Source organism: Mizuhopecten yessoensis, unplaced genomic scaffold, assembly GCF_002113885.1.
Source record: "Mizuhopecten yessoensis strain PY_sf001 unplaced genomic scaffold, ASM211388v2 scaffold6363, whole genome shotgun sequence".
NCBI classification, from domain to species: Eukaryota; Metazoa; Mollusca; class Bivalvia; order Pectinida; family Pectinidae; genus Mizuhopecten; species Mizuhopecten yessoensis.
The window spans coordinates 754,935-774,740 of record NW_018406512.1 but is presented as its reverse complement, the minus strand read 5'-3'; the positions used below and the strand labels follow the sequence as shown (position 1 = coordinate 774,740).

Sequence of the window (19,806 nt, the reverse complement as noted above, 5' to 3'; positions counted from 1 at the left end):
TTCTACAATTCTTTTGATAATTGTATTTTTGCAATATGTATCATTCTTAGAAATTTCGTGATACCCCATGCATCCACTTGTTGACCATTAAAAGATGAACTTTGAACCATATACTCCGGGATTAGCTTAAGGATCTTGCCCCACTCCTGATGATTAATAGTCCCATGTGTGGTCAAGATAGAAATGATTGAGATCCCCATCCTAAAATCATACACACTTGTACAAATATCTCATCCTAGTTTGCTATGGAACATCCTTGGTCCTTGGACATCGAAATGAGTGGTTGAATGTAGATCATCAAGGGGATTCATGTAATAAAAAAAGAAAAATGGTGGAGCACTGTAAGCACTATGGACCTCCTGATTTCAGATATTGATTGTTTTCAAACATTTGTTATCCTTTGATTCAGCACAATTCTTCAAACATCAGAATATGAAGGAAGGCGCCTGGTACTAAAGTCCAAATATTTTTCAACACTTGAAAAAGCTATGGTGGAGGTCTGGTTGAAGCAAACTGGTTTTGAGAATTTTACAGTTGTTTGGCCATTCCTACAGGATATGGAAGCACTCATCATACTCCAGTCTTCAAATGGTAATTTATTAGATTCTTAAATCCTAAAGTTGATGTATACGATTTTAATCTGTTGTGTCTGATGATAAAGGGCAAGCAAGCCTAATTATTATGTTTTTGTGTCACTGTTTATCATTTGTAAGTAAAGTTTTAGCTTCAGCTTTGTCAATGAAGGGGGTGTATCCAGTGCCATGTCCGGATCCCTGTAAACAACACATAGGTATATACACTAAAGGATCTGATTACAGCACCATGTCAAAATGTCAAATCAATGATTACATTACCATGTCAAAATGGCAAGTCACCTTTACAGAAATGAAAGGATTCTGGTTTGACACAGCTGATTACATTTCGTATGCATTTTTTTTCTGACAAACAGTTTAGGCAACTTTGGAGTAACCTGTTTATTGCAACTTTGGGGCAATTTTTTGTTTTCAACAAGCTTGCTACAAATTTGCTGCAAACTTCCTGTATGGACTTTAAACTAGTTATCTGGCAAACTGTTTGCAATATGATTCGAACCTCAAACGTGATGGCAGCAGCACACATGTAAACAAACTGGCATCTTTGAAATTCTGAAATTTTCACCTATATCTAGTAAATTATGATGTATTCAGACCAGTAATGTTTTTGTTTATAATACAGATTTTCAGTAATACAATGATATAACTTTGTTCACTGTTTGCCATGTAAATAGTTCAAGCAACAGAGCCGTTCATACAAACTGACTTCAATATTCAGATTATGCACTTTTTAATTCACATGGCAGTTATATAATAATATAAGTCATGACATAAGGCCTTTAGATTCCTTGGACGGACCCTAATAAAGTTTGTGAACAAAAATTACCTTGGTCTGCTTTCATGTCACAGAGGTCAAATGTGTCTTATACTTCAAATGACTTCTTCTAAATATCCAAATAATCTAGAGTCATGATATTTGACAGTAAGCTTTCTGGAATTGAGGCTTACACATTGCGTAAATACAAATGAACTTGAGCTATTATTGAGATGACAGGGGTTAAATGTTGCTAAACAATAAAACAACTCCTGAAGAATCCATGTATTATACTTGATAAAAGTGTATGGTATTCAGCAGGCTTTTAATTAAACTATTGAATCCCCACTGAGCTCTTAAGGTCCCTGGGCCTCTTGTTAAATATTTTGTTTACCACTGTCCATTTGCAATTTCAAAGATGGCACTAAGACATACTTACATTTTTAGTTCACCTGCCCGAAGGTCTAGTGAGCTTATGTCGTGATGCGGCATCTGTCGTCCGTCTGTCATATCCTTCAATTTTTCTTTTAAACAACTTCTCCTGAAGAATGGAAAGGCCTAGAGTCATGTTATCTGGCTGCAAGCTTCGTTGGTAAGAGCCCAATAGACTTTGAGAACAAAAAAAATACCTTTGACCTTCTTTCAAGGTCACAGGCGTCAAATGTATCAAACACTTTTAACCACTTCTTCTGAAGAACTGGACGATATGGAATCTTAATGTTTGGCTTGTAGCTTCTTGGGATTGAGCACAACAAAGGTAGAAAATGAAAAGCACCTACACCTACTTGTCACACGGGTCAAATATGTCAGACATTTCAAGCGACGTCTGAAAAAGAATCGAAAGGTGAAGATTCATAATATTTGGCTGGTATCTGCTTTGGAATTAAAGCCAACAAAATTTGAGAAGGAAATGTCCTTGCCCTACTAACAAGATCACCTGGGTCAAATATGTCAAACATTTAAAAACGACTTCTTCTGAAGAACCAAAAGGCATAGACTTATATAAAAATATTTGGCTGGTAGCTTCCACCGATGGGGCCCGACAAAGTGAAAATTACCTGAACCCACTTTCAATGTAACATGGGTCAAAAACTGTTAATAACTGTTAAAACTTCAAACGAATTATTTTGAAGAAGTGAAAGGCATAGAGTCATGTAATTAAAAGGTAGCTTTTTTAGATGGAGCCCAACAAAGTTTGCAAATGAAAATGACCTTTACCTACTTTCAAGGCAATAAAGATAAATGTGTTAAGATATTGTAACAGGTGGTTTTGAATAACCAAGAGTCATTGGTAAGGATTTATATGCTACAGCTTTATCTATCTAATTCGATATAGAGTGTCGTTGGCCCAATATGATAAAATGATGTATAAACCATTTCCCAAACCCGATGGGGACAGAGGGATAGGACCCAAATATGTAAGAGTGTTGCTTAGAGACAGAGCCAATATTTGGAAATAGTTGTAGTACAGTATAATATTAAATGAGAATAGTTTGCTATGACTGCTTAGATATACAGGTGAGCGATATAGGCCCTCTTAATAGCTATTCCAATAATCCTGTTAATTATATGAAAGTGGTATCTATTGTATTGTGATTGGAGGGTGTGTCAAATTCTATTATTTGACTATAAGGTCAAGGGTGGAACTGTAATGTGTCTCATACTTTCTGGTGACCTGTAATATATAGCTTAATTGGTTAGAGCATCCATCTAGAGTTCAGTTGCATTTTCCCTTTTCTGTTATAGTTATATCCAACTAGCCATACCAACGGAAGGTGGTACGGAAACTTCAGGGTCAAAAAGATTTTTGAAGGAGGGAGGAATGCAGCAGAACTGGGATGGGGTGATCACAGGTGGCCTGAAGTAGCTCAGTTGGTTAGAGCATCTCGCTAGAGTTTCAGGTCTTCGGTTTTAATCTGGGTTATTGGACATTTTTCTTTCCCATTCCGGTTACACATGCCAATGTCAGTAGTCAATTAATTGTAACGTGTTTCATACCCATAGCTTATCATTGGATAAATATGTTCTTACACAATTTCATAGATTTGTGTATTATGGTTGGACTCGGTCAGTGTTGTTGAAGTCACTCTCATGACAACTGTACAGTCACAATAAAGTTGCTATGTCAAACATTATGTATTTAAATTTGCATCTGTACATCAAATACATTTAACTGGAGTCCTTCCTGTACATGTGCTTTTTATCATTAAATGAACATTAAGTGATACTGTTTCTGATTTTCCTGATTTTGACTTTCAGATGCTGGCAAACTGTTGAAAAAAAACAGTGATCAATATACCGTAAATAAATTCCCTTGCCAGGTAATATAGCTCAACCTCAGAGTGTGTGTAATTCAAGTAAACTATCCGGTGTTGTCATAACAACTGTCAATTATCTGGATTTTTTTATTTTTTTTATGCCATCGCTGTGAACATAGTGTGGGATGTGTAGTATTTGCTTTGTTCGTCCTTCTGGGGCTGTGTCTGTCCATGCTAATTTGGTTTTCTTGAGCATATCTCTGCAACTCTTTTTTACAAATGCGCATCACAGTTTGTACATCATGCGACTGATTTCGACCTTGCTTGGGGCATTTCAGCTGCTTTTTTTATTAACTGGCATCAAACTTTGCAATAAGGTACAACAAAGGTACAACAAGGAAGGTGATGGGTCACATCCTAAAATGAGGTACTTTGGCCTCAATTTGACCTTTGATCTTGACCTCAAGTACCAAAATAATAGTTTCAGGAGAATATTTCAGCTGCTGTTTCATGAATTTGAATCAAACATTTTTTTTATAAAGGTTTATCATTGGAAGGCTGTGTGTTGCATCTATAAACAAAATCTCAACTTGACCTCAATTTGACCTTTACCTTAAGTATTAATGTAATGGTTTCTGGAACATATCTCAGCTAATGTTGAATTAATACATCAAACCTTATTAAAATATAATAAATATATATACATCATTGTGTCACATCCTAAACCGAGATCTTAGTATCTCAGCTCCTGTTCATGATTGAGCATCACACGTTTTATATATAGGTACAGTATGTGTGTTGCATATCATAAATGAGTTCACTGTGTCTTCAGTTTGACCACTGACCTTCACCTCAGTTATTAAAAACAGTGTTATACATTTTTCCACAGCAATCTATATTAGCCACAGCTTCATAAATGGTCTTCAAACTTTATTGATATGGTGAGCGTAGGGGTATCCATGAATTAAGCCAATGCTTGGAGATACATCTAAATGATATATAACTTCTGTAATATTTTTCAAGTGATATAACTATTTTAATATAGTACAACTAATATTACTGGTGTATTTTATTACAAGTAAACTTACTGGTGATTTATGATATAATGTACATAGAAATCATGCATTGTGCCTAAATGAGGTACCTGCGACCTTCTCTTCATGATTTTGATTTTAAGATTTTAAGATTTATTCGTTAGAATTGAAATCAAAGTGTACTGGTATATCTGACAGAAGGTGTTCACTGTAGAAAAAATGCACCTTAACGAAACAATTTTAGGACAACTGATATGACAAAATGAAAATGCAGACCAAGGATTTGAAATTTAAAAACAAGTTGTTTATTTCTATTCTATCAATGGAATTGACAAAAAAAATCATCATCTCTATCGCACACCCTTGGGGTAGGTGAGTTGGCCCAATTACAGAAATCAGGTTAATTCTGCAAGATATTACTTTTTTAGTAGCGTTCAAGGAATTTCAATAAGATGAGGTCTGGAGCATCCTCAGTTTAAGGGGACTCATAACATATGTATGGCCCCCTAGGAGTGGCAGAGCAAAGCCCAATAAGGGAAATATATGTAAATCTTTAAAATCCCACTTTTTATCCCCTCCTCCCAAAATCAAATTGGCGAGACAGTTGTTATGCAAGATATCAGCACATCTCTCTGTCTGTCCATGATACTTTTCCAGATAATAATGATCTTCTGAGGGTTCAAACTTGGTATTTTAGTTGCCATGGTGGATGTAGAAAACCCTATTGATTTTGGGCATGGTCTGTCAGATGTCAAGGCCACTGCTACTACATGATAGAACTTCTTTATTGTACGTGTCAGTGTGATCACTTACAAGAAGAAAGACTGATTGGAAAGTTTATCGATTTTAGGTAATTTGCACTTGGTCTGAATTGCTAAAACTATAATGTTGCATTTCTGAATGATAACTTGAAAGTTAATTATCATACAGAGTTTCTACTGGGTGTGTGGGTAAGCTCTATAAGATGCAAGACAAACTCTACTTGATTTTACAATGCTCCGGCCAAAAATTATAGTAGCTGATGGTGAAATGGAATTTTGCTAAAACAGAGGCTGTTCAACAATAACTATAAAAAGTTATGACCATACAAAGTTCAAAATCTGCATTTCATCATATGTAGAGAAAAGGTAGCATATCCACATAGAATCATTATTAAACAAATTGTAAACAATTGTGCAAAGGTTTCCTGCCTGTCTTGAATACAAATCCAGGGTGGGATTTTCAAGAGATTTAAACCTTTTCTGCCAACCATCATCAGATTGCAGGCCGTTCAAATCACCCTTTGCCCATGGTCAGTCGGTCTGACCTTAAACAATTCTTGTAAGAACTATTTCCCAAAAGGCTCTGGAGGGATCTTTCTGAACATTCACTTGAAGATCTCCCATAATCTAAAGTAACACATCAATGTCTGATACTGATAAAAAAAACAAGATGTCTTACAGGTTGCCATCTTGAATTTTGGGTGTTTGTTAACACTATTTCTCAGAGTTGCAGGAATAGCTAAAGTGATTTTTTCTCAAATTTCAAATGAGGGTTTCCTTTGATCCCTAGTTTTGCATATCAAATTTTGGAACTGATTGAAGAACCAATATTGCTGACAGGTGATCATCTTAAATTTGGAGAGTAAATGTTTAGCTCACCTACCCAAAGGGCAAGTGAGCTTATGTTATGGTGCGGTGTCCGTCCGTCCGTCCTTCGTCCGATATCCGTCTGTCCAGTGTCAACTTTTTACTTTAAACAACTTCTTCTCAATAACCAAAAGGCCCAGGGTACTGATATTAGGCCTGTAGCATGCTGGGATAAAGGGCTATCAAGTTTGTTCAAATGAATGACCTCGACCCACTTTCAAGGTCACTGGGGTCAGATGTCTTAAAATCTTCAAACAACTTCTCAATAACCGAAAGGCCCAGGGTACTTATATTGGGCCTGTAGTATGCTGGGATGAAGGGCTACCCAATTTGTTCAAATGAATGACCTTGACCAACATTCAAGGTCAGTTGGGTCTGATGTCTTAAAATCTTCAAACAACTTCTTCTCAATAACCAAAAGGCCCAGGGTACTTATATTGGGCATGTAGCATGCTGGGATGAAGGGCTACCAAGTTTGTTCAAATAAATGACCTTGACCCACTTTCAAGGTCCCTGGGGTCCGATGTCTTAAAATCTTCAAACAACTTCTCCACAATAACCAAAAGGCTCAGGGTACTGATATTTGGCCTGTAGCATGCTAGGATGAAGGGCTACCAAGTTTGTTAAAATGTATGACCTTGACCAGCTTTCAGGGTCAAAGGGGTCAAATGTCTGAAAATCTTCAAACAACTTCTTCTCAATAACTTAAAGGCCCAGCGTACTGAATTAGGCCTGTAGCATGCTGGAATGAAGGACTACCAAGTTTAATCAAATTAATGACCTTGATCCACTTTCAACCTGATGTCCTTGTTCGACATTCAAGGTCACAGGCGTCATATGTTTAAGTCTTTTTATAGGTTCTTTTAAATCAAACACTGATATTCTGCCTGTAACTGTATTTTAGTCCACTTTTAAGATTACAAGTGTGAGATTAATACCAGGTGAGCGATGCAGGCCCATTGGGCCTCTTGTTATTACATATAGCGCTATTTCTCAAATGGGATTTTTCTCAAATTCGATTTAAAGAATCCCCATTGTTATACATATTGATTTATAGATTGTGATTTATAGAGGACAAGTTTACCATGATCCCGAGCGTTTCATATTCGATTTCAATCGGAAAACCTCGGTTGATTCTGCTTCGCTTCAGCATACGAGCCACCCGAGGAGTTCCAAGTGTATCAAATTTAGGGACTGATTGGAAAACCACAATGGTGGACATGTGGCCATCATGAATTTTGAGAGTTAAAGTTTGCTAGTGCTTTTTCCCAGAAAGTATATATTAGAGGGATCTTTTTTAAGAAAGCCATCTTGAATTTTTACAGCTCTTAGATATGTATGTTCACATTGGTCCCCTTGTTAAAAATACCCATAACGCTAATAAGAATACATCCGTAATTGTTAGCACTTCCTTTTATGTAAGAATTACAAATGTTTAGCATTTTGCATATTGGTTTACTAGTCTATATGTCATTGTGGCAAATAACAAATGACAATACGTTCAAGTTAATGTATAAGATTTCTATTTAGGATTTCCAAGAAGGGACTTTATAACTCATTTGTAGTACTTGCATTGAAAATGAAGAGCAAATAAAGGTTAAAGACAATCTTTTTTAGATTTAATAAAGATCATCTGGTGGTAGGCACCAGGATCATTCTACGATCTCAAGTTTTGTAATGTGAGAAACATGTTTCTCCTTCCCTGGACAAGTGTATCCACACTTTTGCAGGTGTAAGCTATATCCTTGTCTCACCTTAGGGTTGCGACAGGGGGATTCCCCTATTCATATCAATTGTATGACTTTTGTATGACGCTACATCGACAATACAATGATGTCACGTAAACTATGTATCAACGTCGAGTCAACCAACCCTGCATTTAGTCTGTAGATACACAATTGGTGAACAAAGTAAGAGAAAAAGAATCATTCATCTCGTTGAGGTGAGATTGATTATCTAAACCATCAGAGAAAGATTTTTTAAGTTGCCAAACATGAGGCTTTGGCAACTTAAGAATCTTTCCCTGAGGGTTAGGATTCCCCTATCCGACATTCAAGGGTGAAACATTTTATCATCTCTTATTCATACAAGTTCTTGTGTAATAGAGACTATCCAGGTTAGGAAAGAGAAGATAATTTTTGTTTATCTGGTACCCCACTTCATGTGCGTGTTGGGACAACAATGACCTGTCAACACAAAATTGGGATAATTTAAATAAGTATGGTTATGCTTAGGGTCACAAACCAGTCTGTAGTCCTAGAGCATTTACATGTTTTCTGAGCTAGTTCTTGCAATTGAAATGAAAGAAAAAGAAAAAAGCTCTTTCCATGCTTTAAGATTTTTGAACCTGGCAATTTCCTTTGCAAAACTTTGTTTTTCATTTTGACCTTTGACCTTTGAAGTTGTTTATATAAACACCGCTGGATATATAAGAGTCATGCCTTATGTTGCTCTGTAAAGACAAGGACATTTTGGAAAAGGAGGAATCATGATTATTTTATTTTATTTTGACACGAGTGCTCGGAGATGTATTTTCCGAAACAAGACTTATTTAATAAGTATTTTTTCTGATATAAATTTATTCTTTTCTTTCTCAGATTGTACAGATTTTGAAAGCACCATTAAAAGCAGCAATTGTAGACGACGTCAAGAAATGCATCAGACCAGAAAAGATATATTCTGAAATATACAGGGCATCTGGAGCTACATGGTTCGAAAATAATGGAATTTGTTTTCTAGAGGGAAGCTTACCAGAGCTTCAATGTGCCACCTTATACATATCCAAAATCACAGCAGGTGGAAATGTCGACCAGAGTAACAAACAGAGAAGCAATACAAACGGAGATAGTACAATCGACAGGATAAAAGAAAATCATCTTTGTCATCCAGTTCAGCCTTCCATGAAGGGGTCTGTACAGGTGAGGAAGAGGCCACCACCGGGATCAGAATTATTACAAACAAAGCAGGGAGTACGAGTGTTTGTGTACCAAGAAAACCTCCTTGAACTCGATGTGGATGCAATCATTCATGGCACACATCGTTCCCTTGACAACTCCGGGGGCCTGGCAAGTAAGATTGCCATAGCTGCTGGACCAGCATTGGAGGTAGCATGTACCAATATATTTCGTGGAAAGGGGAAACTGGACATTGGTGATTGTTGTGTTACTACTGCTGGTAACCTTCACTACAACTTCATCATCCATGCTGTTATTCCAGTTTGGAGTTTTTACAAGCCTCACAATCAACAAAACAGGCAATGTTGTCAGGATGACCTTTGCAGATCCATCCTGAACAGTTTGATGAAGGCTGACAACGCTGGTGCTAGATCTGTTGCACTTCCTGCTATTGGTGAGTACTGATCAGGCCTCTGTTTCACAAATGCTTTCAAACTTTGGGAAATTCATTTTTACACATATTCCTTAACTTCAAGAAATTCATTAAGATTTTCAATACTGAATAGGAAAGATTTCTGAACTAAAGGAAAACTTTCCTTAACATTTTTCCTCAACACTGTTAATACTTTCCTATGGGAACACTTCAAAAGTCACATCAAGTAATTTCATGAAATTAAGGAATGTCTGTGAAATTTTGGCCTTGTAAGATAACAGCCACACAAAACACAAACCAAAAAGAATTGAGTCAAAATTAAGGAAAAAGAACATGTATACTGTACAAAGGTACAGACACTAAAGAATATGGATGACAGATATATAACCATATGGAAAAAGAAACACACAGTTACGGACAGATGGATGACGGACACAGCGTCACAGCATATACACAAGATGAAGGACAAACAAAATATGCACACCAGACTTGTAATAATTGAAAAAACAAGTTTATACAATAAATAAATAAGTTCAGAGACACACAAAATGTTGACAAATGTTGACAACAGTCACATAACTATGGACGAATAAACTAAGAACTATGAACAGTTGGTAACAGTGGATATTTAAAACTATAGAGACACACAAAATACAGACAAAAATACACCTAATAATTAACAATATGTCCTTAATAATGTGTCTTGTGTCCATGATGTGACTGTTGTCTTTGATATTGTGTCTGTTGTGCATGGCTATGTGTTGTATGTTCTTGGTTATGTGACTTGCTCACTATGGTGCATGTCTCTATATGTCTCTCGAAGGGCCAAGTGAGCTTATGGCCTGGTGCATTTGTCCGTCTGTCTGTCATCCGACCGGCGTCGACTTTTTATTACAAACATTTTGTTCTCATGAACCAAGAGCCATAGAGTGATGATATTTGGTCAATAGCATGCTGGGATGAAGGGCTACCATGTTTGTTCAAATGAATGGCCTTTGTCCATATTCAAGGTCACAGGGGTCAAATATGTAGAAATATTTTAATATTTAGCAACAAAAGGCACAGGATGATGATATTTGGCTGGTAACATGCATGGATGAAGTGCTACCAAGTTCTTAATGTCACAGGGATTTATTATCTTAACAAATGTCCAACAATTTCTTCTGAACAACCAAAAGAACCAAGCGGATGATATTTGGCTAGTAACATGCTGAGATAAAGGGCTACCAAGTTTGTTCAAATAAATGACCTTGAGTTATATTCAAGGTCACAAGGGATAAATATTTTTAAAACATTTAAATGTCTATTTCTGTATAATAAAGGCCAAGAATGTTAATATTTTGCCAGTAGCTTGCATTGATGATTGGCTATCAAAATGTGTCTATGAATGATTTTCGTCCATTTTCAAGGTTTCAGTGGTCAAATACCTTAAAGTTCTTCAACAACTTCTGCTGAATAACCAGGATGCCTACAATCAATGACTTTCATACATATCCAAAGTCACAGGAGTCTACTCTATTGTTATAAAAAAAATCTTCAAACATTTTAGTCTGAATAACCAAATGTACCAGGATGATGATATTTGGCTGGTTACATGCTGTGTTGAAGGGTTACCAATTTGTTCAAATAAAATACTTTCATCTATATTCAAGGTCATAGGGGTCAATTGTCTTTAAAAACCTTTAAACAATTTATTTTGAATAACCAAAACGCCCAGCATGTTTATATTTGGCCAGTAGCATGCAGGGATGAAATGGTACTCAGTTTGTTCAAATGAATGATCTTTGCCCATATTAAATGTCACCGGCTCATACTCAGTTGAAAAACAATGTGGCTTGTTCTAATTAATGACTTTAATCCATATTCAAGGTCAAAGACTCAAAATGTTTTCAAAACTTTTAAACACCTTCTTATGATTACCCTAAAAGATGTAGGGTGGGTGATAATTTGTCAGTAGCATGCTCAGATGAAGAGCTTTCAAGTATTGAGTGACTTTCAAGATAACATTAGGTCAAATGTGTTTAAACTTTGTAATGACCTAATCTCAATAAACAAAAAGTCTTTAGGGTGGTGATGTTTGGCAAGTTGCATGCTGAGATGAAGGGCTATACATTTTGTTCATTGAAATAACCTTGTTTTAATTTCAAGGTCAAATGTGTTGAGATCTTTAAACAAATTCTTTCGAATGACTTATAGTCATAGATACTGGCATTCTGTCTGTAGCTTTATTTTAGTTAACTTTAAAGGTTACATGTACAAGTGTGAGATTTATACCAGGTGAGCAATGCAAACTCTTGTTTTATCTTGTAACTATGACTTTAAATTATAAGTTTTTGTGATGTTAAAATAGCTTATTATTATTATGGAAATTTCAATCAGTTAATTGCTGCGAGTATATTTCAAAATATTCCTGTTAATCCATGAAAAATTTACCCACAGCTCCTTACGGCATCCACCTTCATTACTTCTTACGGCTAGTGATCACTCTGCTCTGCCATAGTTAAATACATTCACTTATACCAAGTCTACTTATTTAACTCTCAAATAGAAGCTGCAAACTGTATAATCTATTATGAAACCACACTATTGTTACAATGCTTTGTGCTAAAATGTTGAAAAATATTCCTCGTAACAAATGCTATTAGTGTTTGAACCTAGATTACTTAAGCTATCTATAGACATTAAAACAAAATAAACAACAACAAATAAAACTGATTTTGTTTTAACAGTCTGTCTCCTGTAGTATAACATGATGTACTAAGTTATGGTGATATCCATTACAGCTTCACACATAAGCTATGATCTACTCATGGTATATAGATATTATATATCTACAAGTGCTTTTTGTATAAAACATTTTTTTGTTATGTGTTTTACAGGAAAAGGCCATAATCCAACTGAAATGTGTACTGCTGCATATAAAGAAGCTGTAAACATGTTTTGTGAAAAACATCAGAAACCAACCCGGGCAGAAATCCACTTTGTGGATCAGGACAAAGATATTCTGAGAAAGGTATCGGAGGCATTTCGAGCGAGTAAACCACAAGTAGCTTCCCCAGTCTCACCAGCAGTACAATGTGTCAATAGGAAAATTGTATACCCAGTCTGGCTGGGTAAATCAGACACTGGAGGAACACTTCAGCTAAATGACAAACTTACTGTGTGGGTTATGAAGCAGTCTTATGTGGATACACACGCTGCTGCTCTTGTCAGTTTAGAGGATGAACAATTTCAGAGTCAACGATTTGTTGCTAAGGCAATTGAAAGAAAAGCTGGTGGAAAGTACCGAAAGGAGAAAGAGAAGTTTATAAAAGAAAAGAAACGTCTGCAGATTTCAGATGTGTTTCATACACATGGGGGAGATTTGCAGAATGTGTCACATGTATTGCATGTAATAGCGCCAGTAGCTGATCCAAAGACGTCACATGCTAAAGCTTTATGGAAGGGACTTACGGACTCTGTCAGGGCATGCTTTCATCAAGTTTTCAGGAAGGTGGATGAATTGAAGTTGGATTCTGTTGCTCTGCCGTCTTTTGCACCAGGTATGTATTGTTAATACCGGTAGCTTGCGCATGGTCTGCCAGAGGTCAAGATCACCAGTTAATGCACACAAGGGTTAATAATTTTGGATACAACTATTAATACCTCTATCAAACAAATCTACATTTCTAGTTGAATTTAATAAGGTTTATATTTAGGTACCTAAGTTGCACATGACATACATAGAGAGAAAGTAACAAGATTCTGAAATGCCAAAGTAACAGATTATTTCCTTCTAACACAAAAAAAAACTATGTACAAATTGAGAAAGGAACATTTGACAAATTTACACAGAAGATTTTATCATACTTCACTTGCATTGTGTCATTATAATGTTATGTTTATTGTGATACATGTAATAGTGAAATCTCTGAAACTTCACAATGTTGGAAAGTAACAATCTTTGTAACATAAATTAGTTTCTAAAATAAGATTTAGCCTATAAGGGAACCTATTACTTTTTCATGGAAGGTAAATGTGATTGTCAAATAGCTAAGTGTCAAGATATTTGTTCATCAAGTTGCCAAGTTTCACTTCTGGTGATTTTTTTAGAATAAAAACATGTTTATTGAGCTAGTTGAAATGGACTTTTCAAAGGGTTGATGGATGAGTTTGTTGTTTTATATTTTTTCTATTGTTTGTTTATACACATATGCATACACTGCTTCAGTTTCAAAATCATGAAAGCCAGATAGAGCTTCTTAAATAAACAAATAAATACAGCATACTAGTTGATCCTGTCTTTGGCGCATCTATGTTTGCATACAAACTGTTGGTATTTTTCTCATTTTCAAAGATTTCTCGTCCGTGGTTGTCAAACTCTGGCGGCAATATCAGCTTCTGCTCACATTTACCAACTGTGATTTATTGTTAAATAATATTTCATTGTGTATCATCACGTCAATTTAATTCAAAATCACGAACAATATGTTAACGTTACAAGTACTGAATTTGTTTCACTAAGGATTATAGCCAGGGTTAACTAAGGACTGCATTTATAAATAAGCAGACACACTGGAGGATTTTCTTCACCTCTTGTAAATAGTTTCTATGTTCAAATATTAAGTTGAAATAAGATATTTTCATAAAGTTCCTGTACGTTATAACCGGTATAAGGTTGCTAAAAGTCTTCCCTGCCTGTGGGGAGTAACATTATACTCACTCCATTTTGCTCCTATCTGCATGTTCTGGTGTCAGACGATTGATGATTTGTTTTATAGATATAATCGTTAAATAATTGCTGATCAGAATGTTTATGTTAGTAGAAGTAAACGTGCGTGCGCGCACGCCTAGGTGTAATACACTAATTTACTTGTCCATGTCGTATTTAGCTTCTCATTAAAATATTTTTGTTTTGTTATGTTTATATCAGGTACACTGCAGGATGGATATACGGAAGAGCTCTGGCAGATTTGTGTTGAGGAGGTTGTAAAGTATGCAAAACAGCAGAAGTCTAAATCAAAGTTGACAAGAATTATTCTAGCTGACTCATCGGCAAAAACAACTTTGTTTTTGACAGGACTGTTGGATTTGATGCCGTAAGACTCACAATCACAAGTGTCAATCGTGTCATTGCTCATTGAAAAGGTAAACAAGAACATTTGGCTCTACTGATGTGTAAAAGGACCAGAGTGAACAACAATAAGCTACATAACAATGTTAATCAAGTTTAAAAATATTTACGTTGAGGGAAAAGTTAAGCAAGGAAATGCGGGTCTCTCAGAAACTTGTTCTTATGGGACATAAATACGACTGTAGTCCTACATACTCTAAAGATAAGCAATGACTGTATTACTCTTAGCAAAACTTGATTACTTTAAAGATTAGCGAAGCTGAATTACTCCCAATATAAGCAATGACTTTCTAATCGCTGATGGTTTGATGTCAACTTGAGATGTTAATGGAAATGGTGTTGTAATCCTTAAATTAAAAACATAATAAGGGACTTGTTTTAATCCTTAATTTGAGACCAAATATACACACTCCATTAATGTAAAAATAATATGCACAACCTACTCTTAACGCTTAAAGAAGGGTTCAAACGTGTGATACCTGCACAAAGGATCATATAGGAGGTACACCGCTTCATGAAGTTTTATTTGTAACATAATGGCAATACATACATGTACGCCAATTTGAATCAAGAGAACCTGTACATATATGTAATTGATTTGGTTATAGATTATAGATAAATTTTGTCTGTGGGATTTTCATCAAATTCAGTTATGTCGATGCAAATTCCATATTTAAAAGTGACCCAGTTGGTTGATTTACTACCTCGATTCTATGCAAGAGCATTAGAATCATGTAAAAAATAATGCATTTCTTTATCGGTGCGTGTGTGTGTGTTACTGAATGGAAATGTTTAACGGAATATTTTGACTTCCTACTATCTTAACATTTCAACTTACTTGCTCACAATTTCGACTTGTTAACTCGATGTTGACATTGAGCTGAAATTTCAACAAAGTTAGATATTTACTCCAAAGATGACAAATGATACCTGTATCACAGACGTAATATATGTATTTACTATCAAAGCTAAACTCTCATTGTTGCTCAATCCTCAATGGAGATGCTGTCAAACTATTCCATCTCTTTGTTTAACCATTATAACAATCGCCGTCCAAATGAACCAAAGTCTGATTATTATCTCGAAATTTCAAGTTAGTTGGTCGAAAAATTCACATACTAATAAATCATTTCGTTCTAAAAATAAGTCGAATTTTAATAAATAATTCAAACCTTCGTGTAAGTAAGATGCAACTTTGATCACATTAGTCAACTTGTCAAGTATAAAGTCGAAATTTTGTGTAAACAAGAAAAAACGAAATTGATTTTTTTCTGCATATGATTTCCCGTGATGTTCTGACTGGTTACTGCTATGTTGACAACATAATGTATATATAGACTTAAGCCAAATATAGTTTATGGTTGTAAAATATCAATGTCAGGACCAAGTTTGAAGATAAGATCAAGAATCTCTGCTTACTTCTAATTGGTTGATGCATTCCAGACATTGTTGGAATTTACTACTTATACCAGCAAATCTTAGTGTCAATACTTTTACGATTTTGTTATTTATATAAGCTGGTAATTATAATGTATGGTGTTTATGCTTCAAAGGAGAAACTTTTAATTTTGACACCGTCTAGAAGAAATCAGACTTTAACATTACTGACTAATTACCCTTATATATTATTGTAATCGAGTTCTGAAATAGTCGTTTCCTGAATAAGCCACGTTTTATTCATAAAGACTATGTTTATATCAGATCATAACAAAGTGTAACCTACGTTTATTATAGAACTAGACTTATATACTACATTGTAATAGCAAGAAGGTATCTTAAAGCTGCTTGTCATCACAACTACATGTAAATAGCGTGTGTTTAGTCAAGCCGTCGTCTTGAGATGATCAATACCTTCAACATCACAATACACTCTTTTGTATTGAATTGTTATGTACCGGTTTATTATAACATAATAATGTACCCCTAAATTAGATATCCGCATATATATTACATTGTGAATGTAAACGTATTATTTATTTGTTATCATTGATATGAATATAAAGGCTATCTGATCGGTGTTCATCTTGTATTGCACCGACACAAAAATCATCGGTAGATGAGGAATATAGTGGGTCACCTGGTTAGTCCGTTCGTGCGTCCGTAGCACTTCTCTGGACGATAACTTGAGAATCAGGAATGATCAAACTTGGTGTATGAGTTGCCTTAGTGATTGTAAATAAGCTCATTGTCTTTAGGCACGATTCGCCTGAGGTTAAGGTCACTGTTGCTAAAATATTGCTTTCACCCCGAGGGACGACTTCTTAATAAATTATCACCCTAAGTTTTAATTTGAGGTGTGAGTAGTCTTAGCCATATATATTTTGATGTCAGAAGGGGTAAAGGTAACATTGTGAGGAATTACAACAATATTTCACCCAGTCATTAATGTTTCCTTAAGGAGAGTTGAAATGACAGGAAATCCTTTATACATTTGAATTTGTAAAACATCACTCAAACCTCTTTATGAATGTTACTCTGATGTTTCATATTGAAAATAATATAGTATTTTTATTAGTATTAACTGTTGATACTTAAGTAGTATTATATGTACAAAGTACAGTTGTGGCTGGTTGATACTTAAACAACTTAACGATGGTACATTTAAAAAGTATTTTCGTATTTGTTTGATGTGATTTTGTCTTCTTAAATTAACACGCGAGTGTTATACTTTTAATGAGCATGCGAGGATGTGCAATTATTATTTATCCGACTTGACATCCAAGTTGACACATTGATTTTGATAAATTTTGGTTATTATTTAAGTTTCATCGAAGTGACTTGAATCACGTCCTGTGTGTTATCCACTAGTGAATACCCAAACTTATTTAACAACTCCAAAGAGGTTTATCTAATTAGTCGGAAGTGAGGAAACGTATAGTGGTTGTATGAGAAAAACATAAAATTATATTGTATTGTTAATTATGAACATATGAGGGATACAGGTCCCTCCAATATGTAGACTCGGAAACTTATATCGGTTTCATGGTAATAAGTGTTTTGATTTGTATTCATCAGGTTTGTGTGGTTATGTTTAGGATGAAATTGTTTTTTCGATCTGCTAGCTTGCACCAGCACTCATTTCAGCAAGTTTTCCGAAAGTACAATATCACCAGAGTAGTCTAAAAATTTGTTGATATACGTGATAACATTATATAATTAAGGGAGAATTACCAGAGTTCCTTAAAAGGAAATCATTGTTAACAAATGATAATGTTGCCTTTGGTTCAATATTGCATATATACAAACTAAAAAGAAACGCGACTTCGTAAATGGTCTTGAAGGATTACAACTGACACCGCAACGTCAAACACGTCTTATGCAATGATAAGCGGTCCATATTGCCTTTTGTTAGGAGGCATCGTATGCAATGATAAGCGGCCCATATTGCCTTTTGTTAGGAGGCATCGTCTCACTTTTTAGCATAGTTATGCAAGGCTACACGTTGCCAGAGTCGTTAGGGACGTTATTGCAACAAATCAGATCGATTGACCTACATGTAGCCCCAATTGAAACAGTGAGATGAACTAGACAGGAAAGTAGAATCGACATAGGTCCCCTATTTTGTCGATGCTTTTGTCGAGGAATGGGAAACAAATACTATACAATCAGTCAATGCCCCTATAAAGTCAATGCAGAGATTCTATAGCTGTTTAAGGAGAACACACAGCATAAGGGACCGATCTTCAAACTGCTGTCATTTTAACTTTAAGTAATATAAGGTACTTGTTTTCATGAGAGTCTAGTGAAACCCCTTTCTTTAAAAATCCCTAAAAAATGATATGGGTTAGATCAATATTCAAAGTTGACTAAAACATCAAATATTGAAACCTATTGTTCAAAATCATCATTTTACAAAAATTAAAAAAGTTGCGTTTCTTTTTGGTTTCAGTGTAATTGTGAATTGTGTCGTCACTGTTGATACTATTGTCCTTGGTACAATATTACTTAAAGTTATGAATAGCGACATTAACTGTTGTCTTTGGTTCGATGTTCATTTGATTATGAATGGCGACGTATTATTTGTGTATACTATTGTCTTTGGTACAATGTTTCTATAATTATGAATGGCGACGTAATTTGTGTATACTATTGTCTTTGGTACAATGTTCCTTTAATTATGAATGGCGACGTCATTTGTGTATACTATTGTCTTTGGTACAATGTTACTTTAATTAGGAATGACGACGTCATTTGTGTATAATATTGCCTTTGTCCATATGTGTATTCAGTAGTTGCAAATTCATATAAGTTGATTCCGTTGGCATTCTGTTTACTATTTTTGATGGGACAAATTATCATGAATCAACTAAGTGTTTATACATGAACTCAGAGAGTAACTTAGCATTTAGTGTCAATTGCAAAATAGAGGAAATCATTTGACCATCAGTACATATGTACTTCGATATTTTGTTTCTACAGTTACCACAAATTATATTAAGAAGTGTGAAATTTCCCTGCTATGACATTGCAGCAAAGAAACCCCCTTCCCGGTAAAATAAAATGTAATCAAACTATTTTAGAAACTTGATACCTAGAAGATTGTCATTTTGAGAGGGTAACTCAATTGCAAAGTTGTATACAATGTTGCTGAATTATACATATGTAGCTTAATTCATATCAACTTACATTGCCTTATTTAAGATTCAATGAAGATTTATTGAATAAATAATGTGTGATTTCATGTAATAAATATTCGACAATTTGAATTTGCCATTGTGTATTTTATACTGCGGTATCTTTTTATTACAATATGCAATACAAAAGCGACACGTTCAATGTCGGGACTGTGAGGAATTATTTGTAATGTCACCATCGTCACCATGTCATATAAGTGTATGAACGGAAGCATTACTAAATCAACGATCATTTGCCTGCAACTCGTTTACTTCTACCGTTTGTGTGTGTGATTGTTAGTTTTTTTGGTTTTAAGGTCACCTGAGACAAAGTCTCAAGTGACCTATTGCGATCGCCTTTTGTCCGTCGTCGTCCGTCGTCCGTCGTCCGTCGTGCGTCCGTAAACAATTTACATTTTCGACTTCTTCTCCAAAACCCCTGAACCAATTTCAATGAAATTTTGCAGGGACCTTCCATGGACAAAG

The 19,806-nt window shown here is 35.2% G+C and overlaps 1 protein-coding gene across 3 annotated transcripts in view; it reads left to right on the top strand.

Annotated features, from left to right (window-relative positions):
• Positions 1 to 19,402, top strand: part of LOC110452052 — a 64,582-nt gene extending 45,180 nt beyond the window's left edge. Inside the window, exons 17-21 of one of the 3 annotated variants that reach the window (XM_021500325.1) lie at positions 410 to 591; positions 3,607 to 3,668; positions 8,865 to 9,615; positions 12,474 to 13,136; positions 14,507 to 19,402. In XM_021500325.1, coding sequence (XP_021356000.1) covers positions 410 to 591; positions 3,607 to 3,668; positions 8,865 to 9,615; positions 12,474 to 13,136; positions 14,507 to 14,676 — 1,828 coding nt within the window. In that variant the 3' untranslated portion in view covers positions 14,677 to 19,402. Of the gene's footprint in view, positions 1 to 409; positions 592 to 3,093; positions 3,567 to 3,606; positions 3,669 to 8,864; positions 9,616 to 12,473; positions 13,137 to 14,506 lie in introns of those variants that run through there. The other 2 variants (XM_021500326.1, XM_021500327.1) reach the window with 2 other exon arrangements.
• The last annotated feature ends 404 nt before the right edge of the window (positions 19,403 to 19,806 follow it).